The sequence below is a fragment of the Syngnathoides biaculeatus genome, chromosome 4 (genome assembly GCF_019802595.1).
Source record: "Syngnathoides biaculeatus isolate LvHL_M chromosome 4, ASM1980259v1, whole genome shotgun sequence".
NCBI classification, from domain to species: Eukaryota; Metazoa; Chordata; class Actinopteri; order Syngnathiformes; family Syngnathidae; genus Syngnathoides; species Syngnathoides biaculeatus.
Genome location: NC_084643.1, coordinates 15,129,299 through 15,150,182, shown reverse-complemented (window position 1 = coordinate 15,150,182; position 20,884 = coordinate 15,129,299). Strand labels below are relative to the sequence as shown.

Below are 20,884 nucleotides of genomic sequence, written 5' to 3'. Positions count from 1 at the left end.
TTAAGACTGAAACATGTGTTAACAGTATTAATAAAATGTTTTGCCATCATTGAGCATTTCTTTTAGTTGGTTGAGGGATTCTGTAGCCTGTCCCGAGATTATGTTACCGCTACATCAGCACATGCACATTATTATTAATGACTGTTGTACGGACAGTTTTTTTTTTGAAAAACAATACAAGTACAAACCTAACAAAATATAAATACAGATCATTCTTAATATTCTGAGCATATGGGTAGCGACAATTTGCAGTGCGCATTGGTGGTAGGGTTTTCCTGTTTTTTTTTTTTTTTAGGTCAACTTTGGGGGTGCGCATTATACTTCAGGGGGATTATACTCGAGAAATTATGGTGGGTTGAACATGATTTGTAAATAATTGTGTTCTGATTTGATTTATGCTTAATGTCCCAACTTCACTGAAATTGGGTTTATATATATGGAATAGTAGGGTTATTCTCAACATCTAGTGAAAATTTCAGGTCGATCACCCTTTGGAAGAGTATTTAGTGGGGAAAATGTTGACTTGTTAAATACTGTACTTGTATCACCTGCTGTATATCATTCACAGTGACTACAAAAATGTTTGAAATATTCCTGAACATTGACTAACATTTACACTTTTACGTACCTGTGTAGAAAGGGGAAGAAGATGGTGCCCCAAACCGGACTGGTCGTTTGTACCTTTTTGAATATCAGCACGAGGCATTGAGTCCTCCTCTCTCTGAACGACAGCGCATGGACACACCAGCGATTTTAGATTTGAAATGGTAAGAACTTCTAACACTTCGTCAAATCAGTTGGAGGGGGATTTTGTATGGACTGATGCTGATTTTGAATTGTGACTTCTCTTTTCAATTAATGCACCTTAAAGTGGGCCTGTCATGAAATGGATGATTTTTGGTATATTATTAATGAAAAACCCACAGCCAATATGGTCCCATGTGATTTTTCACCACAAAACATGATTTTGACGTATACAGCTTTTTGTAACTCCCACCATTAAAATCCTCTCAGAGACTTGTTTTCGAGAAGAAGCAGGAAGTGATGTAAAGGACAGCAGCTCCCCCTAGTGGACTCGTTTGTTTCCATTAGTTTTACCTCCGGGAAGGTAGGTACATGTATGAAACGTGTCAATGTACGCATATAGCTACTAAAAAAAAATAATAGTTTGGGGCGGACCACATAAATCGGTCTCTCTCATAACGTAACAAAAGATCCGCGTATGAAATGTGCGCGTCGCCCAGCCAACAATGTCTCACTCAGCCTCGTCTCGATAGTGTTCACCGGGTTTTGCGGCGGCTTTGAACATACCCCTAAAAGCAGCATGACTCTGCTGCACCTCCTCCTTATATGCTACGGCACAGAAAATCAGCCACACCGGCTGAAGGGCGCGTTCGGCGGCACAGCTTCTGCGAAGGCTGCGTGTTGGGCTTTGCGATGGGGGCGGCTCTGAAGAAACCAGCCGAGAATGCGTTACTCATTCGCATGCGCGCATAAAGCGTCCCGGCTTGACTGTGTTGCTCAGTACTGCATTGTCTGTGTGCACCCCCCTAAATCAGCACCACTCGGCTCTGTCATAAGCCACACCGGCCGGCTGTGATGAGCCGCGATGGCTCATCTCCGCCGCGGAAGTGTATCGGACGGGGATGCGGTTTGGCCGTGATCGAATTTCATCTGAATATGGCTCGAAACAATAGTGTAATATTGCCCTGAGGGCTTGAAACAATAGTGTAATATTGCCCCGGTAACTTCACTCGGTTGTGTGGTGTTGTCCTTTTCGAAAAGAGCTTCGGTGTCAGAAGGGGCGTCGGGAAAAATCTGAATATCTCTGTTGTTCGGCTTCCATAGGAGCAGGCACTGCATGTTTTCAACGGCGGAAGTGACGATGACGTCAAGGACAGAGGACGCGACTAATATGGCGACCACTGTTGTTGATGTTGAGGGACACTCAATTGCGCAACTTTGCGCATGGATGACGCACGATCCGCTCAGATATATTTTTTCGTATAGACATTGAAGTGAATACTGTTATATGTATTTTTCATTACAATATCTATTTTAGAATGTTTATAGGGATGACAGCCCCACTTTAACCTACATTTCTATACTGATTTAAATGGGCTAATTGGAAAAAAAAATATTCCCACTCGTATTAATGGTTAATTTGGCTGTAATTAATAAACTCTTGTTTGGAATTGTGAAAGTGCGTTTGCGTGTGTGTGTGCGTGCATGTACAGTATATACACACACATATACAGTAATCCCTCAATTTTCACCATTAACATACTGGGAATGTTCCCAGCATGCTATGCAGCACTACTAAGGATGTAAATAGCATTTAAAGTGCATGTTATTTCTTCTGTCATTATTTTTTTTATTTGTGCTATTTTGTTTGCTGTGGTGTGATAATTTTAGTCTTGATGTGACTCCATGAGTGTGAAAGTTGACTCATGATTTGCCAACCCTGTCAGTGTGTTGGGGAATGTAAGCTTCTTCTGCTTACAAATGTAAAATTGCAATTGTTCCTCACTGCCTCGTAAGCCCCACCCTGTGGTAGCATACATGCATGCTATCCATTTAACCAACATGTTTGGTTGTACATTAATGAAGTCCAGTAGTTCATCCATCCATTTTCTTTGCTGCTTATCCTCATGAGGGTTGCGGAGAGTGCTGGAGCCTATCCCAGCTGGGCAGGAGGCAGGGTACACCCTGAACTGGTTGCCAGCCAATCGCAGGGCACATAGAGACAAACCACCGCACTCACAATCACACCTCGGGGCAATTTAGAATGTCCAATTAATGTTGCATGTTTTTGGAATGTGGGAGGAAACCGGAGTGCCCGGAGAAAACCCACGCAGACACAGGGAGAACAGAACTCAGAACTGTGAGACCAACACTTTACCAGCTGATCCACCATGCCGCAGTACAGGAGTTGCCCCAAAAAATGTTTGGACACACATAAGGCGTGATGTCCAGTTTGAATAATGTTTAAGACTTTCAAGTGCATCTTTTGGTTGCGAAAATACGGTACATATCCAAGATCGGCCTTTTAATACTCCATTATTCGTGGATTTTCGGAATTTTCAGGTGGGTAAGGAACTTAACTGCCCTGAATACTGAGGGAAAAAGAGAGAGAGAGAGAGTCTGTCTGTCTTGAAATGTTGCCTAATATCGCAATGTAAAGTTCTTCATGATGCCGTCTATTTTATGAAGAGCTCCAGTTCCTGCTGCAGCAGACAGCCCCATCGAATAATGCTGCCACCTCCATGCACAGTTGGTATGGTGTTCTCAGGTCTACAAGCGTCCCCCTTTTTTCCACCAGAGGTAACATTGGTCATTATGGCCAAAGAGCTCCACTTTAGTATCATCAGACCACACGACATGTCTCCAGAAGTCAAGATGTTTATTTTTAGTGTCTTTTTGCAAAGTGTAATCTTGTCTGTAGCAATAATGAGTTTATTCTCTGTGAGTGGCCTTTCAGCCCATGTTAGTGTAGGACTCGTTTCATTATGGATCTTTAGTGCTTTTTCTGGGGTTGAATCGCACATTTTGGACCAAAACAAGTTCATCTCTGGGACACAGAGCCTGTCTCCGGTGACTCCGTTTCCTCACTGCTCATTACCAAGGGAGTTACAGTTGTTGTTTTCCTTTCGCCTTGTCCCTTTCAGGGTCGCCACAGCGTATCATCTCAGATGAACGCATATATATGTTTGGCACAATTTTTTTTTTTTTTTTTAAACACCAGGTGCCCTTCCTGATGCAACCCTTCTCAGGGAGTGGAGACCCCAGTGGGATACGAACCCTCAACCCCTGGTTTACCAAACCAGTGCTCTAACCACTGAGCTACGGGGCCTCTACCATGGTAGTTACAGTACGTATGTGAATTGTGCCATTGGATGTAACGGCCAGTCACTCATTACTCATTGAATCACATTGCAAAAAGGAAGAAAGAATAGTTATGTTATACTTTCAATTCGGATTGGATTTTTTTTTGTTGTTGTGCGCAGCGCAAAATGTCTGTGCGCCGAAACCATATAAGCAGTGCAAAATTGCGCATGCACGTCGCTTAGAGGGAACATTGCTTAGAACTACCAACCACGCCAGAAGTATGGGTGTAGTGATGGACCCAGACCTAAATTTGGAAAAACATTAAAGCAATAAAAAAGTCATCCTTATTAACATATCAAGGTTAAAAGATTTTATGTTTCAGCAGGATTTTTATGATATTTAGTTACATCTTTAATTATAAAATCATATAAATATAATATATACAGTGTTATAAATTTGTAATACATGTGAATTATTAAACAGTTATTGTATTATATTACTGTATAGTTACCATTCATCGATTGGAGACTTCTACTGGAGGCACTGGCCATGTAGCTGAGTTTTTTTTAGCTTTGAGATGTGAGTTGTTTTTGCTGTGTGTGTGGGGGGGATACCATAATATTTAAAATATGTCAACAGTACAGTATTTATACTTTGCATATGTGAGATAAACATTATAACAATATGAGTGTGTAGTTAAACAATCACATTTTTAATGCAGTCTAGAATTAACATTCTTCACTCGGAGACTTCTGCTGGAAGTGTTGACGATGTAGCTTTGAGATGAGTTGTTTTTTGTGTGTGGGGGGGGTACCAGAATGTTTAAAATATGTCAACAATTACAACGTTTATATTTTGACTACTTAAGAAAACATTTACAACAAAGTGACAAAGCAAACGCGTCGTCTTCTCCTCTCGAGTGCAGAATGTTCCCCACGCACCCCTCTGATCTCTCCTCCGTTCCACGCAATGTGCCTCTCTTCATTGCATCACATTAAACACGTATAGCATCAAACATGACAAGCAAAACAACAGAGTAATATAAGGTAACTTTATGTACACTTAATCCAATAGTGCTGACGGTGTAACTGAGGTTTTTATCTTGGTGTTGTCTTTGTTTTTCTTTCTGCTTCAAAATTCCCCTGTGCAAGGATATATCCCCATCAACAAAATTGCTCAACTCGTCAGCTGGTACCATATAGTTGTCGATGTCGAGTGTAAATTTTCCCTCCACATAACGACGAGCAACATCGTTGCCAGAGGAAGCCTCATCATACAGACGCACGCTTCTAAGGCTGTAACGCTTTTGACATTTTTTAAACCCACCTTTGCTTTCAAAAGCCTCACCCTCAAGTCGGCGAATCACTCCTTGCAGCTTGAGGTTCGTCAGCACTTTCTTCAGCATCTTTATCATCGTCACCAGGCCAATTTTCTGTAATCTGCTGTCCACAAAGCGAACACAGCTTCCATTCGAACGATCCTCTTATTTTGCGGAGTCACCATACATTTCGCTTCCTTCTTGAAAGTATTGATGCAGTTTTATGGATGTTTACTACATCCTTCTTTATGTAGCACACCGCTGATTCATTCAGGCCATAAAGGCAACAAAAAAGCGTAACCTCTGCCGTCTTTGATCATATCCAAACGTTTTACTTTTTCGCTGCTCATCGTCATCTTCCTATTCTTCTTGGGCACTTCGGAAGAAACTTTTGCATCAGCACAGCGGTTTGGTGGCATTGTGAACTAAAGAGCATGTCGTGCACACAGTCAACCACATAGAAAATGGCAAATAGGAAGGACAAGGGAGAGGGTGGGATGGAAGTTGCTGGGTGGGGCTTCAATGAGGCGCAGCCAATTAGCTCACGAGATAAATTCACACATGCTGTCAATGGTCGATGTCACGCCGGGGACCAATCACTCGCCTTCTATCACTGCGTCTTCCCCTAATACTGTACTGTATCCCGATCTGGCTTTTTTTTTTTTGGAGAGGTGGAACAAAAACATGATGCACTGAATCCACAATAGGTGAAACGTGTTGTAAAGAGGGATTACTGTATCATGCATTCTACTTTGAGAGGCAGGGTGTTCTGGTATATTGTTAGTAGTTTACTGAGCTCAGCCTGATGATCGAGAAAGCTTTTTAATTATTACTTTTATCTTCAGGTGTCATGTGCCTGTGTCAGGAAAGGTCATGCTCGGACTGGCAGCTGCCACTGGAGAACTGCAGCTATATGTATTTTCAGACCCCCAGGTGAGAAATGTGCCACGAGAGAAATCATGTTTCTGCATAAACAATGACATGGTCATCCAATATGGGCAATAAGGGCAATAAATACAATTGCTCAATTGTAAATTATTTTAAATAGCAATATTTCCTTCTACCTTCCATTGGAATTCCTTTTAATTCTGTTGTTGTGGTTGGTTATCTTTACTCATAAGTGTGTATTCAGTAGGAAGGCACTCCCAATCTCCAAACTCTGAGCAGCGTCGAGCTGGGTGTAGACAAGCTGGCTCTGTCATTAGATTGGTCCACAGGAAGAATGGACAGGTGTGGGAATCTGTGTGCTCCACAGCCAGTTCTACTTTCATATAAATAATGACTGATAATTAGGGTTGGGTATCAGAAATCAAGAACTGATTATGAACGATGACTAACGTAGTTGTCATGAAATCCTTAAAATTTTGGTTCCCAGTTTCAATGCTTGTCTGCCGACGCTAAAGAACAGCGGAAAGTAACAAAGAATAATGTGCTCGAGGATGTGCTTGTACCCAAAATTGGAAAACAGAAGTGTCTTAATGTTGTTAAAATTAATGACCAAGTTGCTTCAGTGCAACACTTGGATAGCAATTATGTTGTGCAAAAAAAGTTTTCACGGTGTGGGGTGTGTGATGCACTCTCTCCTGTGCTGAGCTCAGCCTATACTGCACAGAGCTTCAGTGAAATCAACTATCAGTTAATTGGGTGAGTGAAACCAACAAAAATATATCTATGCCAACATTTAGACAGCAAGCAAGATAAACAGTTTGCTGCAGTTTTGCACTAATGTTTTTTTGCATTTATTTTAGTCTTTAAGCCAATGTAAGAGCTGATGACGGGGAAAAAAAAATTAACATTGAGCTGAAACTTCATTGTAGAGTTACATCACAATGAAATAGGGACACATTCCCATAAATTTTTCACTATCACAAACACTAATCATTAGTGGTAAGGAAAGTTTTATCACATTTGGTGCTAAAATGGTCCCAAATCATTTTAACAATCGTATACTTAAATGTTAGCTAAAACATGAATTAATGAATGTTAAATAATTTGGGTTAGTTCCATACACATTGCATTTTAGGTAGGTTACAATCATTGAAAATAAGGACTGGGAATCAGGATCAGAATCATTCGAATGCAAACGATGCCCAACCCTAGAGATGATGGTCTGATAGGTACATAATTTCCTGTTACTCTTCATACCCCACTGCTCATGTCAGCAGCAGTGATGTGCGAGTGGTATGCAGCGACTCTGCAGGTCATGTCAGTGTGCTCTCTTTGGATGAAGGTTCTCTGATGACTTTATCACAGTGGAAGGCTCACGACTTTGAGGCTTGGATCTCAGCCTTCTCCTACTGGGACACACAGTTGGTATACTCAGGTAATAAACTTTCTGTCACAGTTGCATACAAATTCTTCCCAGTCAGGTTTCTTTCTGCATGTGTTGTTTCACAAAGCACAATTACTGCCCACTATTGGTAGGCATTGCACCACCAATGTTTCCTTAATGTTGTAGACGTTTTAGCTTTGTGTTTTGAGTGAATTTAACATTGACTTTTGCACAGCTTATATAAGGCTTTTAATTTTTTGCAGCTAAACACCGGATAAATGCAGAGTGTTACGGCAGGAAGGGGCATCCGGTGTAAAACTGTGCCAAACATATATGAGCGTTCATCAAATGACTTCCATAACTGATAGGTCGTGGCCCGGGCTAACTACGCCTGCCCTCGCCTGTTAATTCGCAAGGCGTAGGTAGAAATTCAGGTAATGTAGGTCGAAGACAAAAACGAGGAGGAAAGCGACTTTGTCGGCAGAAGAAGAAGAGGCATGCACAGTCCCTACATCTGTGTGTAGACACTTTGAATGTTGGGACAATGACACGAAAAGCTCAGGAGTTAGTTGACATGATGATTCAGATAAAGGTTGATTTATTCTGCATCCAAGAGAGGAAGTGGGAAGGGAGTAAGGCGAGAAGCTTAGGAGCAGGGTTTAATTTCTTTTACCATGGAGTAGGTGGGAAGAGAAATGGAGTAGGGGTTATTTTATAGGAAGACCTGGCTAAGAATGTCTTGGAGGTGAAAAGAGTATCAGATAGAGTGATGAGGCTGAAATTTTAAATTGAGGGTATTGTGTATAATGTGATTAGCGGCTATGCCCCACAAGTAGGATGTAGGAAGTAGGATGGACCATGAGTTGAAAGAGAATTTTTGGAAGGAACGAGACAAAGTCTTCCTGAGCATCCCAGAGAGAGAGAGAGAGAGAGAGAGAGAGAGAGAGAGAGGAGAGAGAGAGAGAGGGAGGGAGAGGAAGAGAGAGAAAGAGAGAGAGAGAGAGAGTTGTGATTGGTGCAGATTTTAATGGACATGTTGGCGAAGGAAACAGGGGTGATGAAGAAGTGAGGGGTAAGTACGGCATTCAGCAAAGTAACTTTGAGGGTCAGATAGTGGTGGACTTCGCAAAAAGGATAGAATTGTCAGTGGTAAACACTAACTTCGAGAAGAGACAGGAACATAGTGACCTACAAGAGTGGAGGTAGGAGCACGCAGGTGGATTATATTTTGTGGAGACGATGTCATCTGAAGTAGGTTACTGATTGTAAGGTTGTGGTGGGAGAGATGTAGCTCAACAGCATAGGATGGTGGTGTGTAGGATGACTCTGGTAGCAGGTAGGAAGATTAAGAAGACAAAGGTAGAGCAGAGAATCGGGTTGTAGAAGTTGAGGAAGGAAGAATGTCGTGTGGCCTTTCGGAAAGAGGTGAGACAGGCTCTGGATGGACAGGAAGAGCTCCCGGAAGACTGGAATACTACTGCCAAGTTACTAAGAGACGCAGGTAGGAGAGTACTTGGGGTGCCTTCTGATAGGAAAGGGGAGAAGGAGACTTGGTGGTGGAATCCCAAAATACAGGAAGTCATCCAAGGAAAAAAGTTAGCAAAGAAGAAGTGGGACATGGAGAGGACTGAGGAGAGGCAGAAGGAATACATTGAGATGTGACGTGGGACAAAAGTCGAGGTGGCAAAGGTTAAACAAGAGGCATATTACGACATGTACACCAGGTTGGATATGAAAGAGAGAGAAAAGAAGGATCTCTACAGGTTGGCCAGACAGAGGAATAGCGATGGGAAGGATGTGCAGCAAGTAAAGGTGATTAAGGATAGTGATGGAAATATGTTGACTGGTGCCAGTAGTGTGCTAAGTAGATGGAAAGAGTACTTTGTAAGTTACTCTGTAAGTTAATGAATGAAGAGAATGGGAGAAAAGGTAGAGTCGAAGAGGCAAGTGTGAATGACCAGGAAGTGGCAATGATTAGTAAGGGGGAAGTTAGAAAGCCACTGAACAGAATGAAAAATGGAAAGACAGTTGGTCCTGATGACATACCAGTGGAGGTATGGAAGCAATTTGGAGAGGTCTCTGTGGAGTTTTTGACCAACTTATTCAATAGAATCCTAGCAGGAGAGAAGATGCCAGAAAAATGGCGGAAAAGTGTGCTAGTCCCTATTTTTAAGAACAAAGGCGATGTTCAGAGCTGTGGAAACTATAGAGGAATAAAGATGATGAGCCACACAATGGGAAGGAGTAGTGGAGGCTTGACTCAGGACAGAAGTATCTGCGAGCAACAGTATGGTTTCATGCCTAGAAAGAGTACCACAGATGCATTATTTGCCTTGTGGATGCTCATGGAAAAGGAAAAGGACAGAAGGAGCTACATTGTATCTTTGTAGACCTAGAGAAAGCCTATGACAGAGTACCAAGAGAGGAACTGTGGTACTGCATGTGCAAGTCTGGTGTGGCGGAGAAATATGTTAGAATAGTACAGGACACGTAAGAGGGCAGCAGAACAACGGTGATGTGTGCCGTTGGTGTCTCAGAAGAATTTAAGGTGGAGGAGGGACTGCTTCAGGGATCCACGCTGAGCCCCTTCCTGTTTGCTGTGGTAATGGAGAGGCTGACAGATGAGGTTAGACTGGAATCCCCTTGGACAATGATATTCGCAGATGATATTGTGATCTGCAGTGAAAGCAGAGGGCCGGCGGAGGAACAATTAGAAAGATAGAGGCACGCACTGGAAAGGAGAGGAAGGATGATTAGCCGAAGTAAAACAGAATATATGTGCATGAATGTGAGGGGCGGAGGAGGAGGAGTGAAGCTCCAGGCAGAAGCCATAGCTAGGGTGGATAACTTCAAATTGGGGTCAACAATACAGAGCAATGGAGAGTGTAAAAAGAAGTGAAGAAACAGTCCAAGCGGGGGGAACAATTGGAGGATGGTGTCTGGTGTTCTGTGCGACAGAAGGATGAAGGACAAAGTTGTTAAAACAGTGGTGATGATGGACAGATTAGAGACGGTGGCACTGAAGAAACAACAGGAAGCAGAACTGGAGGTAGCAGAAAGGAAGATGCTGAGGTTCTCGCTTGGAGTGAACAGGTTGGATAGGATTAGAAACGAGCTCATTCGAGGGACAGCCAAAGTTGGATGTTTTGGAGACTAGGTCTGAGAGAGCAGACATCGATGGTTTGGACATGTTCAGAGATGAGAGTGAGTATATTGGTAGAAGGGTGCTGAGGATGGAGCTGCAAGGCAAAAGAGCGAGAGGAAGACTAAAGAAAAGGTTGATGGATGTTGTGAGGGAGGACATGAGGACAATGGGTGTTAGAGAAGAAGATGCACGAGATAGGCTTAGATGGAAAAGATGACACCCTGTGGCGACCCCTAACGGGACAAGCCGAAAGGAAAATAAGAATTATTTTGGGGCTCCAGAAATATTTGTTTTTTGGGTCCAATGTGGCTCTTTCAACAGTTTGGGTTGCCGCTCCCTGTATTACGCCAATGAAAAACGAACAATTCAGACCTCTATAACTATAATTTTGTCAATGAAGTGACAGTCTTGAAATGTTGTCAGTTTGAGAATTTTATAGTATCATCATTTCAAGTGACTCTACTGTGTATTACATACATTACTCATCAAAGCTTCCCAAGTGGGGAGGATGTTCATTAGTCATCACACTTTCCCAAATAGAGAGGCCTTGGTCCTGTTTTAAAAAAAGTTAACCACATGTGTATTTATCCATCCATTTTCTTCCCCTCTTATCCTCACAAGTGTAGCAGGAGTGCTGAAGCCTATCCAAGCTAACACTGGCTGAAATCATCAAACTTGCACAAATCGGGGGGAGAACTTGGTCAGCAAAGTCCACCAAATGTTTCTTCTTTTTCCTTTCATTTCTTTATTTCATTTCCCTTAATCAGAATCAGCTTTATTGGCCAACAACACACAAGGAATTTGTTGGTTCCGCCCTGGTATGAAATTCAGAGCAAAGAACAAACAAACTAACAAGAACAAAGAACAAGAGACATTCAGTGAATTGGAACAATTCCTTATAAGAGTCACAGATGTGCAAGATGCAGAGTCTTCTTCATTTAGAGCAGTTAGAGTACGTCTACGCCCCACATTATGTTAAGCTTATACAGCGGTGCACCATTACAGACCAGTGCGATGGCAATTGTGCAAAGAGTAGTTTAAAGTGACGAGTTATGCGATAGTCTCCAGAATATACTAATACTGATTGGACCAGGAGGATATGAGGGTGAGTTGTCGAAAAAAGTCCGGAGAAGACTCTGTGATGCTGAGCAAGTACTTGAGTCTCGAGACAACCGAAAAATACACAAACATAAACACTTCCAGGGACAACGTGCCAAAGGAATAACATAATTTCATCATCATATAGTCCAATAACATACTTTGACTAGTCTTTTTTTCACACAAAACATTGCATGGTCTAACAGACCAAGGAATATCCGTAAGATGCTATGATGTCATGACATTCTTTGTCTCCATCTTATAGTTGCAGCTGTATTACTTGTTGATTTTAATTTCATCTCTCCTTTGTGAGGAGTTCAGACTCAATTACAGTATAATAACATCTGAACATGTATCTGATTTGATCACCAACCCATTTTTCTTATGTCATTAATTATTGATTTTTACCGTTTACCCTACACAATTGTTGGGCCCAGGTGAGGCCTTACTTGTCAATATGTACGTATGTCTCTCTCACTCACTCATTCACTCACTCACTCACTCACTCACTCACTCACTCACTTAGTCACTCACTCACTCACTCGTCCATCCTCTCAACTGCCAGGTGGAGATGACTGTAAGCTTAAAGGCTGGGACCTCAGGATCGGTCCTTCCAGCCCTACTTTTGTCAGTAAAAGGTAATTAATTTCAGGCCTACTATCATCAGTAAAAGTTTATTGATATCTCTGTCAATTCTCATGAATTAACAAAACATTTCCATATCATTTGTCACAAAGGCATTCAATGGGTGTGTGCAGTATTCAGAGCAACCCACACCGGGAACACATTCTGGCAACAGGCAGGTAAATGTCACGTTTGCATTGTATGATTTAGGTTTTTAAAATCTCGTGTAAGTTTTCGTATTTTTCCTCTCACAGCTATGATGAGAAGGTACTCCTGTGGGATGGCAGAAATATGCAGCAGCCTTTCAGTGAGAGTTTGCTTGGTGGTGGGGTGTGGAGGTTAAAATGGCATCCGACTCATCAGCATCTGCTGCTGGCAGCATGCATGCACAATGACTTCCACATACTTCACTGTCAACAGGCCATGGGTGAGTAGATGGTTACAAGCGAACTGAGGGGATGTATCAAAGTACCGTATTTTCACGACTACAAGGCGCACTTAAAACTTTTAAAATTTTCTATTCTATTCTTTAAACTTTCTCCAAAATGGACGGGGTGCCTTAAATGTGAACCAACTTCCCAAATTTGTAAACGACTGGGAGCATTTCCTGCTAACATACAAATTATGTAGAGAAAAAGTGGATGTGTGAGAGGACAGCATGCGAACATTACAGGGGGAAGTGTGGGCTTAGGAGATGATGATACCGGCACTCCCCGCAGAAGGTATATAATGCTGGTACATATTTTGTGCTCAATAACATCGCTTTGGCTAAGGACCCCCAAAGATTGCACCAACAAAGAGAGATGCTTATGAAGCAGGCAACTGAAACTGAACTCAGTTTTGCTCCCAGTGCCTTTTTAAATAGCGTGCATGCACGATACCGTATGATTTATGCTGGTGTTGCTATACAGTGAAGAAAATTAGTATTTGAACACCATGCTATATTGCAAGTTCTTCCACTTAGAAATCATGGAGGGGTCTGAAATTTTCATCGTAGGTGCATGTCCACTGTGAGAGAGATGATCTAAAAAGAAAAATCCAGAAATCACAATGTATGATTTTTTTTTAACGATTTATTTGTTTGGTACAGCTACAAATAATTATTTGAACACCTGTCTATCAGCTAGAATTCTGACCCTCAAAGACCTGTTAGTCCGCTTTTAAAAGTCCACCTCCACTCTATGTATTATGCTGAATCAGATGCACCTGTGTGAGGTTGTTAGCTGCATAAAGACACCTGTCCACCCCATACAATCAGTAAGACTCAAACTTGTAACATGGCCAAGACCAAAGAGCTGTCCAAAGACACCAGAGACAAAATTGTACAACACCACACAGCTAAAAAGGGCTACAGAGAAATTGCCAAGCAGCTTGTTGAAAAAAGGTCCACTGTTGGAGCAATCATTAGAAAATGGAAGAAGCTAAACATAATGGTCAATCTCAATCGGACTGGAGCCCCATGCAAGATATCACCTCATGGGTTTTCAATGATCCTTAGAAATGTGAATGTGAATCAGCCCAGGACTAAACAACAGGACTTGGTCAATGACCTGAAAAGAGCTGGGACCACCTTTTCCAGTGTTGGGAATACGCTAAGAAAGTTTTGTGGTCAGGTGAGACCAAAATGGAAGTTTTTGGTCATAATTCCACTAACCGTGTTTGGAGGAAGACGATTGATGAGTTCTATCCCAAGAACACCATCCCTACTGTGAAGCATGGGGGTGGTAGCATCATGCTTTGGGGGTGTTTTTATGCACATGGGACAGGACGACTGCACTATATAAAGGAGATGAAGACCATGTATTGTGTGATTTTGGGAACAACCTCTTTCCCTCTGTCAGAACATTGAAGATGGGTTGTGCCTGGGTCTTTCAACATGACAATGACCCGAAGCACAGTCAGGAAAACAAAGGAGTGGCTCCGTAAGAAGCATATCAAGGGTCTGGTGTGACCTAGCCAGTCTCCAGACCTAAACCCAATCGAAAATCTTTGGAGGGAGCTTGAAACTCTGTGTTTTTCACCGACAGCCCAGAAACCGGTCTGACCTGAGAAAACCAATGTTAATATTTCATACTATAGCCTTTGTTTGCTATTACAGAGGTCAAATGTTTCCTGTAGTTGTTCACCAGGTTTGGACACACTGCAGGAGAGATTTTGGCCCACTCCTCCACACAGATCTTGTCTAGATCAGCCAGGTTTGTGGAGAAGAACCTTTCGGATAAAAACACACTTAAACACACTGGTTACACTGTTAGCATGTATCCTAGCAGATGTTTAGCATGTACGGAAGTGAGGCAGTGAGGAACAATTGCATTTTATATCTGGAAGCAGAATCAGCCTACATTGGCCGTGTAGGGAGCTCATTACTCACTATGTTGGTCACACTCACAGTGTCACATCGAAACTAAAATTATCACACCACAACAAACAGAATAGCATGACTAACATATAATAAAACCAAAAAAAAAAAGAATGACTCACGAAATAACTGAAAAAAAACATGCACTTTAAACGCTATTTACATGCTCGCAGCATGCTTTGAGGCACTACGGAGGTCCTTAGTGCTGCACCAGCATGCAGTTTTATTATTTGCTAGTTATGCATTCTGTTTGCCGTGGTGTGATCATTTTAGTTTCGATGTGACACCGTGAGTTTGTACAAAATCATCAGTAATGATCTGCCTACATGGACAATGACCTAGTTCGAGTTGCAGCCGCAGTAGGCAGGATCCTTTCGAACCCTCCACATCTTGGCCACCAGCTCTTCCAGCTCTTTCCATCGGGAAAGCGCTACCGATAAATGCAAGTAAAACGAGCAGCCATTCAAACAGTTTTTTCCCTCTGGCAATGAAGTCATTCAACTCTTGATTAGCGAACCTAGTTTTTTCTGCCTTGTGCCATTGTTGGGACACACCCTCACATCCTGCTGGTCCTGTCAGTATTAGTATTTGTAATATACCGTGTAGACTATCGCACGATCCGTCACTTTCAATTGCTCTCTTTGCATAACTGTCAATGGACTGGTCTATGATGGGAACCGCGAACGGGTAAATGCAGTCTGAACAAGCTTAACAAGATGTGGGACATTCACACACTCTTATCTCTTACCTGCTCTAAATGAAAAAGACTTTACATCTTGTACATCAGTATAAGGAATAGTTCCTATAAACAGATGTGTCTCTTGTTCTTTGTTCTTTTTACTTTGTTGTTCTTTGTTCTGAATGTCATACCAGGGCAGCACTGAATGCCAGAAAAAATTACTTGTGTGTTTTTACACACTTGGCCAATAAAACTGATTCTGACTTTCGGTGTGCACATACTGTAAGGTTAGCCACATTGTGACGCGCCAAGTCTGTGACGCCTTGCCGATTTGGAAGAGAATTTAAGACCTTTACGATCATGAAAATACGTTTAAAAAAAAAACTGCGAATCTGCGAGGTTGCAAATGTGGAACCATAAATGGGCTAGGGCACACTCCATTGTTTTTGTTTTGTTTAGCTACCAGTAGGCAAGGACATTAGCTGTTGCAAAATATCAATTTGCTTGGTTCTGCTGATGATCGTTTCCACTGGAATACAGTGGTACCTTGCGTTTTTGAGACGCAAGTCCTCCACTTTAGTTGTGACTTGCAATACCAAACTTTAGATAAAACCATGTAACTCCACTCACTTCACAAAAACCAGCAGTTTTGCAGATATAATTAGTAAACATTCTTCAAAGAAGAGGTTTCAAGCTATTAATTACCATTGTCAGATGAGAGTTACTGTCAAAATAAACAATATAATAATAGTTACATATTATTTAAAACAACCAAATAGCCTATAGTGCAGACATGTCCAAAGTCCGGCCCCCGGGCCAATTGCGGCCCGTGGACAAATTTTTACCGGCCCGCGGCCTCTATCATGAAATCAATAATATGCGGCCCGCCAGCACTGTTGACCACAGTATAAAATACATGTGTACAAAAAGCTATTTTTCATATTTTTCATTTCACCAGAAGATGGCAGTAGCCCTGTGGCCGCACTCTGGCCGCCGTGACCCTTGACCTTGCGTGATCGTTTCAGCCCAGCCCATTTCTAACATGGCGTCTGTAAACAAAAAAAGGAAAGTTGACCGCGAGGGCCGCCGCTTCCAGGACAAGTGGAAATTTGAGTATTTTTTCACTGAAATACGAAACAACTGTGTCTGCCTAATTTGCCAAGAGACTGTGGCTGTTTTCAAGGAATTCAACATCAAGAGGCACTACCAGACGAAACATGCTAGCTACGACAAGCTAACTGGGAACAAACGCGGTGAAAAAGTGAAGCAACTGGAAGCTGTTTTAACGGCACAGCAAAGCTTTTTCACAAGAGTCCGTGAGTCAAATGAAAATGCCACAAAGGCAAGCTACGAAGTGGCAACGCTGATTGCAAAGCACTGCAAACCTTTCACTGAGGGTGAATTTATTAAAGACCGTGTAATTAAAATGGTTGAGAAAATTTGTCCCGCGAAGAAGCAAGAGTTTGCCAATATTTGCCTGGCTCGTAATACTGTGGTACGGAGAATTGAAGACGTTTCATTAGATATTAAGAGACAGTTAGAGGCAAAAGGAACTGAGTTTGACTTTTTCTCGTTAGCGTGCGATGAAAGCACGGATGCGTCCGACACCGCTTAGTTACTGATCTTTTTAAGAGGAGTGGACAATGACATGAACGTGAGTGAAGAGCTTCTGGACCTCCAGAGTCTGAAGGGCCAAACAAGAGGAACGGATTTATTTGTTTCTGTTTGTTCCACCGTAGATGACATGAAACTACAGTGGAATAAAGTCACCGGGATTATTACGGACGGCGCACCTGCCATGGCTGGCGAGCGGAGTGGATTATCAAGCCTTGTCTGTAACAAAGTCAGCGAAGAAGGAGGCAGCGCTATTAAACTCCACTGTATTATTCATCAAGAAGTTCTCTCTGTGCCAAATATATGAAATATGATAATGTTATGAAACCGGTGATAAAGACTATTAATTATATTCGCTCCAAAGCGCTGTGCCACCGCCAGTTTCATCAGTTTCTTCTCGACGTCCAGGCTGAATACGGAGATGTTTTGTATCACACACGACGTAAGGTTGCTCAGTCGGGGGTCTGCGCTGCAGCGCTTCTTCTCTCTCAGGGAGGAAATTGGACAATTCTTGACTAAAAAGGACAACCCATGCCACAATTAAATGATCCTATTTGGCTGGCTGATTTGGGATTTTTAGTTGACATAACGCGACATCTGAATGCGCTGAACACAGCCTTCAAGGGCAAAATGCAGTGGTAAGCCACTGTATTCACACACATCAAAGCCTTTCGGACCAAGCTGCTACTTTTCCAAAGACACCTGTCACAGGCGCAGCCCAATACCGCACATTTCCCGTCGCTGCAGGAAATTGTGACCAGTTTCCCACAGATCAATATCAGTGCGCAAATGACAAAGTATGCAGCAGACATCTCATCTCTGGTTGAGGAGTTTCAGCAGCGCTTTCGGGACTTTGCAGCTATTGAAAAGGAGATCACGCTTTTTTCCTCTCCTTTCTCCGTGGACCCTGATGACGCTCCAGACCACCTGCAACTGGAGCTCATTGAGCTGCAGTGTGACGCCGAGCATCGCAGTCGGCACCAACAGCTCCCTCTTGTCAACTTCTACCGCCAGCTGGATGAAGGCAGGTTCCAAGCAATTCGGACATTTGCTAAGAAAATGCTGAGCTTGTTTGGCTCCACATACATGTGCGAGAAGACATTCTCCGTTATGAACATTAACAAGAGCCGCATGAGGACGAGACTGAGTGACTCTCACCTGCGTGACGTCTTGCGCATCAAAACCACTGCTCTTGAGCCAGACATGGACTACATACTGCAGTCAAGATCCCAGTATCACCCTTCACATTAGTGCAGGCAAGACCTTTGTTAAGTCCTCTGAATTGAATAAATTCTTAAATCTCAGTTAATTATTTTTTTGTGATGGTCAAAATCACAGTTTGAATATGCAGTGATCATTGTTTTGTTTTCAGCACTTTTCCTACAGTGAGCATATAATAGTGAATAATATGTAATGTTTCACATGAACTTAGATATCCTTTATAGTTTTCTTAATTTTTTGTGGTTTGTGATTTCGGTAAAAACCTAAATGTAAAAAAAAATGTAAAAGTAAAAGTATGCCATTTGTAATTAAATTTAAAAAAATCCCAAAAAGTTAATTTGTATTTAATGTTAATGGTTCAAAGAATGTCAGGCTAAATAGTCGGCCCCCACACATTTTCACTTTACCAAATCTGGCCCTCTTTGCAAAAAGTTTGGACACCCCTGCTATAGTGGATTAATGATAACATACATTCGGAAACACCACAGGCACACGGGATTATGATTAGCATCTAAATCAGGGTTCCTATGCAAGTATGCCAACTTCGCTTTACACTGTCGGGATTTTTGGAGCCGATCACCGATCAGGAAGTTTAAAAAAAAAAAAAAAAAAAAAAAGGAAAACCGACCCGATCACAAGATCGAACAATCAATCTATTTAAATTACCTGTTCATTTACTGAACATACTTGTGTACTTCATAAATATTACTTATATATAGACACACAAATACATTTACTGAGAGGGTCACTGGAGTGCTGGAGCCAATCCCGGCATGTGAAGCTCTTTCAGTCAATTTTAAATGCACGGAGCGTGAGAGAATCTACTACCAGTAAGGGATTAAGAAAAATGGACTGCTATCTGGGAAAACGGCACAATTTCAGATGTAACTCGGGATGAAAATTACATTGAAAGTGACTGAGAGACTGAAATGATGTGTGAGACATTCTAAGATTGTTCAACCTCTATACTTTTGTGGTTTGAGGCAACAGGAGGAGGAAGGATAAGAACACTGACTTTTCTTTTATGTTTTAGCCGTTTTACTGCTGTGTTACAATAAACATTCTGGTACCCACATAAACATACATCCCCTCTACTTTGCGCTTTTCCACTTTACGAGGGTGGTTCTGGTCCCAATTAACTGCGGAAAACGTGGGATTACGGTATGTCTCTTATTCTGCCTGAAAAAAAGGTGTAAAATGTTGAATCACTGTATTAGATGTTAAATATACAGTATGTATCAAATTGCTTCGTGAGAAAGCGACTACATAATACTAGTTTTATAATATGGTCATTCACTGATGATATTTTGTACTTTTTCTTCTAGATTCCAACAAAGGTGCTTGTCCTGTTTTAGCCTCCTACATCCTCCACAACTCTCTGGCATATGGAGCAGACTGGTCTCGACTGTCCCTGGAGGAACCTGCTCCTGTCTCCCATACTGCTGTAGATCCAAAGGAACAGCTCACAGACAGCAGAGGACATCTGAGAATCCAGTATGAATCTCCCACTGCTAGCTTCGATACTTCCTTAGAAGATGATTGTGGGCAATACATCCCAGAAGGCATTGCTCCACAGTCTACAAGCTCCAATTCAGGCGACATCTTCACTCCTGATCAAGATGTTTCTTCATTGTCTTTTCTTCTTGCAAGTTGCTCATTTTATGATCATATGCTTCACTTGTGGCATTGGGATTGGGCTCCAGCTGAAGCAATAGATCAATGTTGACCTTACTAGAAAGACTAGTTGCATTGGCTTTCAGATGTGAAGCTCATTTTCATGTAAGTTGATCAATAATTAAAAATTCATTTAAAAAAATAATGTAGCATTTTTTTATGCTGCCTTGATTCATTTAAAAAAATAATGTAGCATTTTTTTACGCTGCCTTGATTTTTTTGGGAGTACCAGTAAATATCTCCCAGGCTTGCTTAAATACCTGTTTTTTTAAAAAGTTATTGATTTAATATTTTAGGCATTCAAAGTAAAGCCATTCTTTTTTGACAGATAAAATGTGGTTGGCCATTTGAAATATATTTCTTTTTTTTAAAGACTGCTTCATAAAAGTCCAGTGAGTTGCACAGTTTAATTTACTTTCCTCTTCAAACTGTCATTATAAGTGCATTAAGTGATCCTAACTACTAAAACCCGTTTCACTCTTTTCCTTATACAATTGTAATAATGGTAAAGACATGCAATAGCTCTGACAAAGGACTGCTAGTTAAGGAACCCTCAATAACGGAAATGCTTAGTAAAATTGTCAAAAGTAAAGTCAGTGGGTCATGTCGTTATTGATCACCCATCCATCCATTTTCCAAGCCGCTTATCCTCACAAGGGACATTATTAATCAAATGATGGGAATATTACCCATATGGTGCCGAATGAATAGTTTGACAAGAACATGGACATAGTTTTCCTGACTAGCTTAGTTTGTATCACAAATACAGTATGGCTCTGAATCGTGGAAACAAAAAGTTCAATACCTAGTTTCACCCACCCATTTTTTACATTTTATTTTAGACTGGGCATTCCATAAAACATTGAAGAACCCAGGACAATAAAATGTTTTAAAAAAGTTTAGTATTTCTCAAAGGGCAACAGCACTAGAATGTGATGGATTCCAGCAGTCTGCTTATAAAGTACATTTGCACAGTGCTTCATTTTCTTCACATTTTGTTATTGCCTCAATCCAAAATACTGGTCTTTTTTTTGTGTGAATACTTGTAGCTG

General features: G+C 41.6%; 1 protein-coding gene across 4 annotated transcripts in view; it reads left to right on the top strand.

The window, feature by feature from the left end:
• The window catches only part of dph7 (diphthamide biosynthesis 7), a 42,080-nt gene extending 21,264 nt beyond the window's left edge, over nucleotides 1–20,816 (top strand). For 3 of the 4 annotated variants that reach the window (XM_061816065.1, XM_061816063.1, XM_061816067.1), the window contains exons 3-10: nucleotides 637–767; nucleotides 5,992–6,079; nucleotides 6,282–6,376; nucleotides 7,309–7,469; nucleotides 12,227–12,299; nucleotides 12,399–12,464; nucleotides 12,540–12,712; nucleotides 19,484–20,816. In XM_061816065.1, the coding sequence (XP_061672049.1) occupies nucleotides 637–767; nucleotides 5,992–6,079; nucleotides 6,282–6,376; nucleotides 7,309–7,469; nucleotides 12,227–12,299; nucleotides 12,399–12,464; nucleotides 12,540–12,712; nucleotides 19,484–19,884 (1,188 nt within the window). In that variant the 3' untranslated portion in view covers nucleotides 19,885–20,816. The remainder of the gene's footprint in view (nucleotides 1–636; nucleotides 768–5,991; nucleotides 6,080–6,281; nucleotides 6,377–7,308; nucleotides 7,470–12,226; nucleotides 12,300–12,398; nucleotides 12,465–12,539; nucleotides 12,713–19,483) is intronic. The other variant, XM_061816064.1, reaches the window with a different exon arrangement.
• Nucleotides 20,817–20,884: the final 68 nt, after the last annotated feature.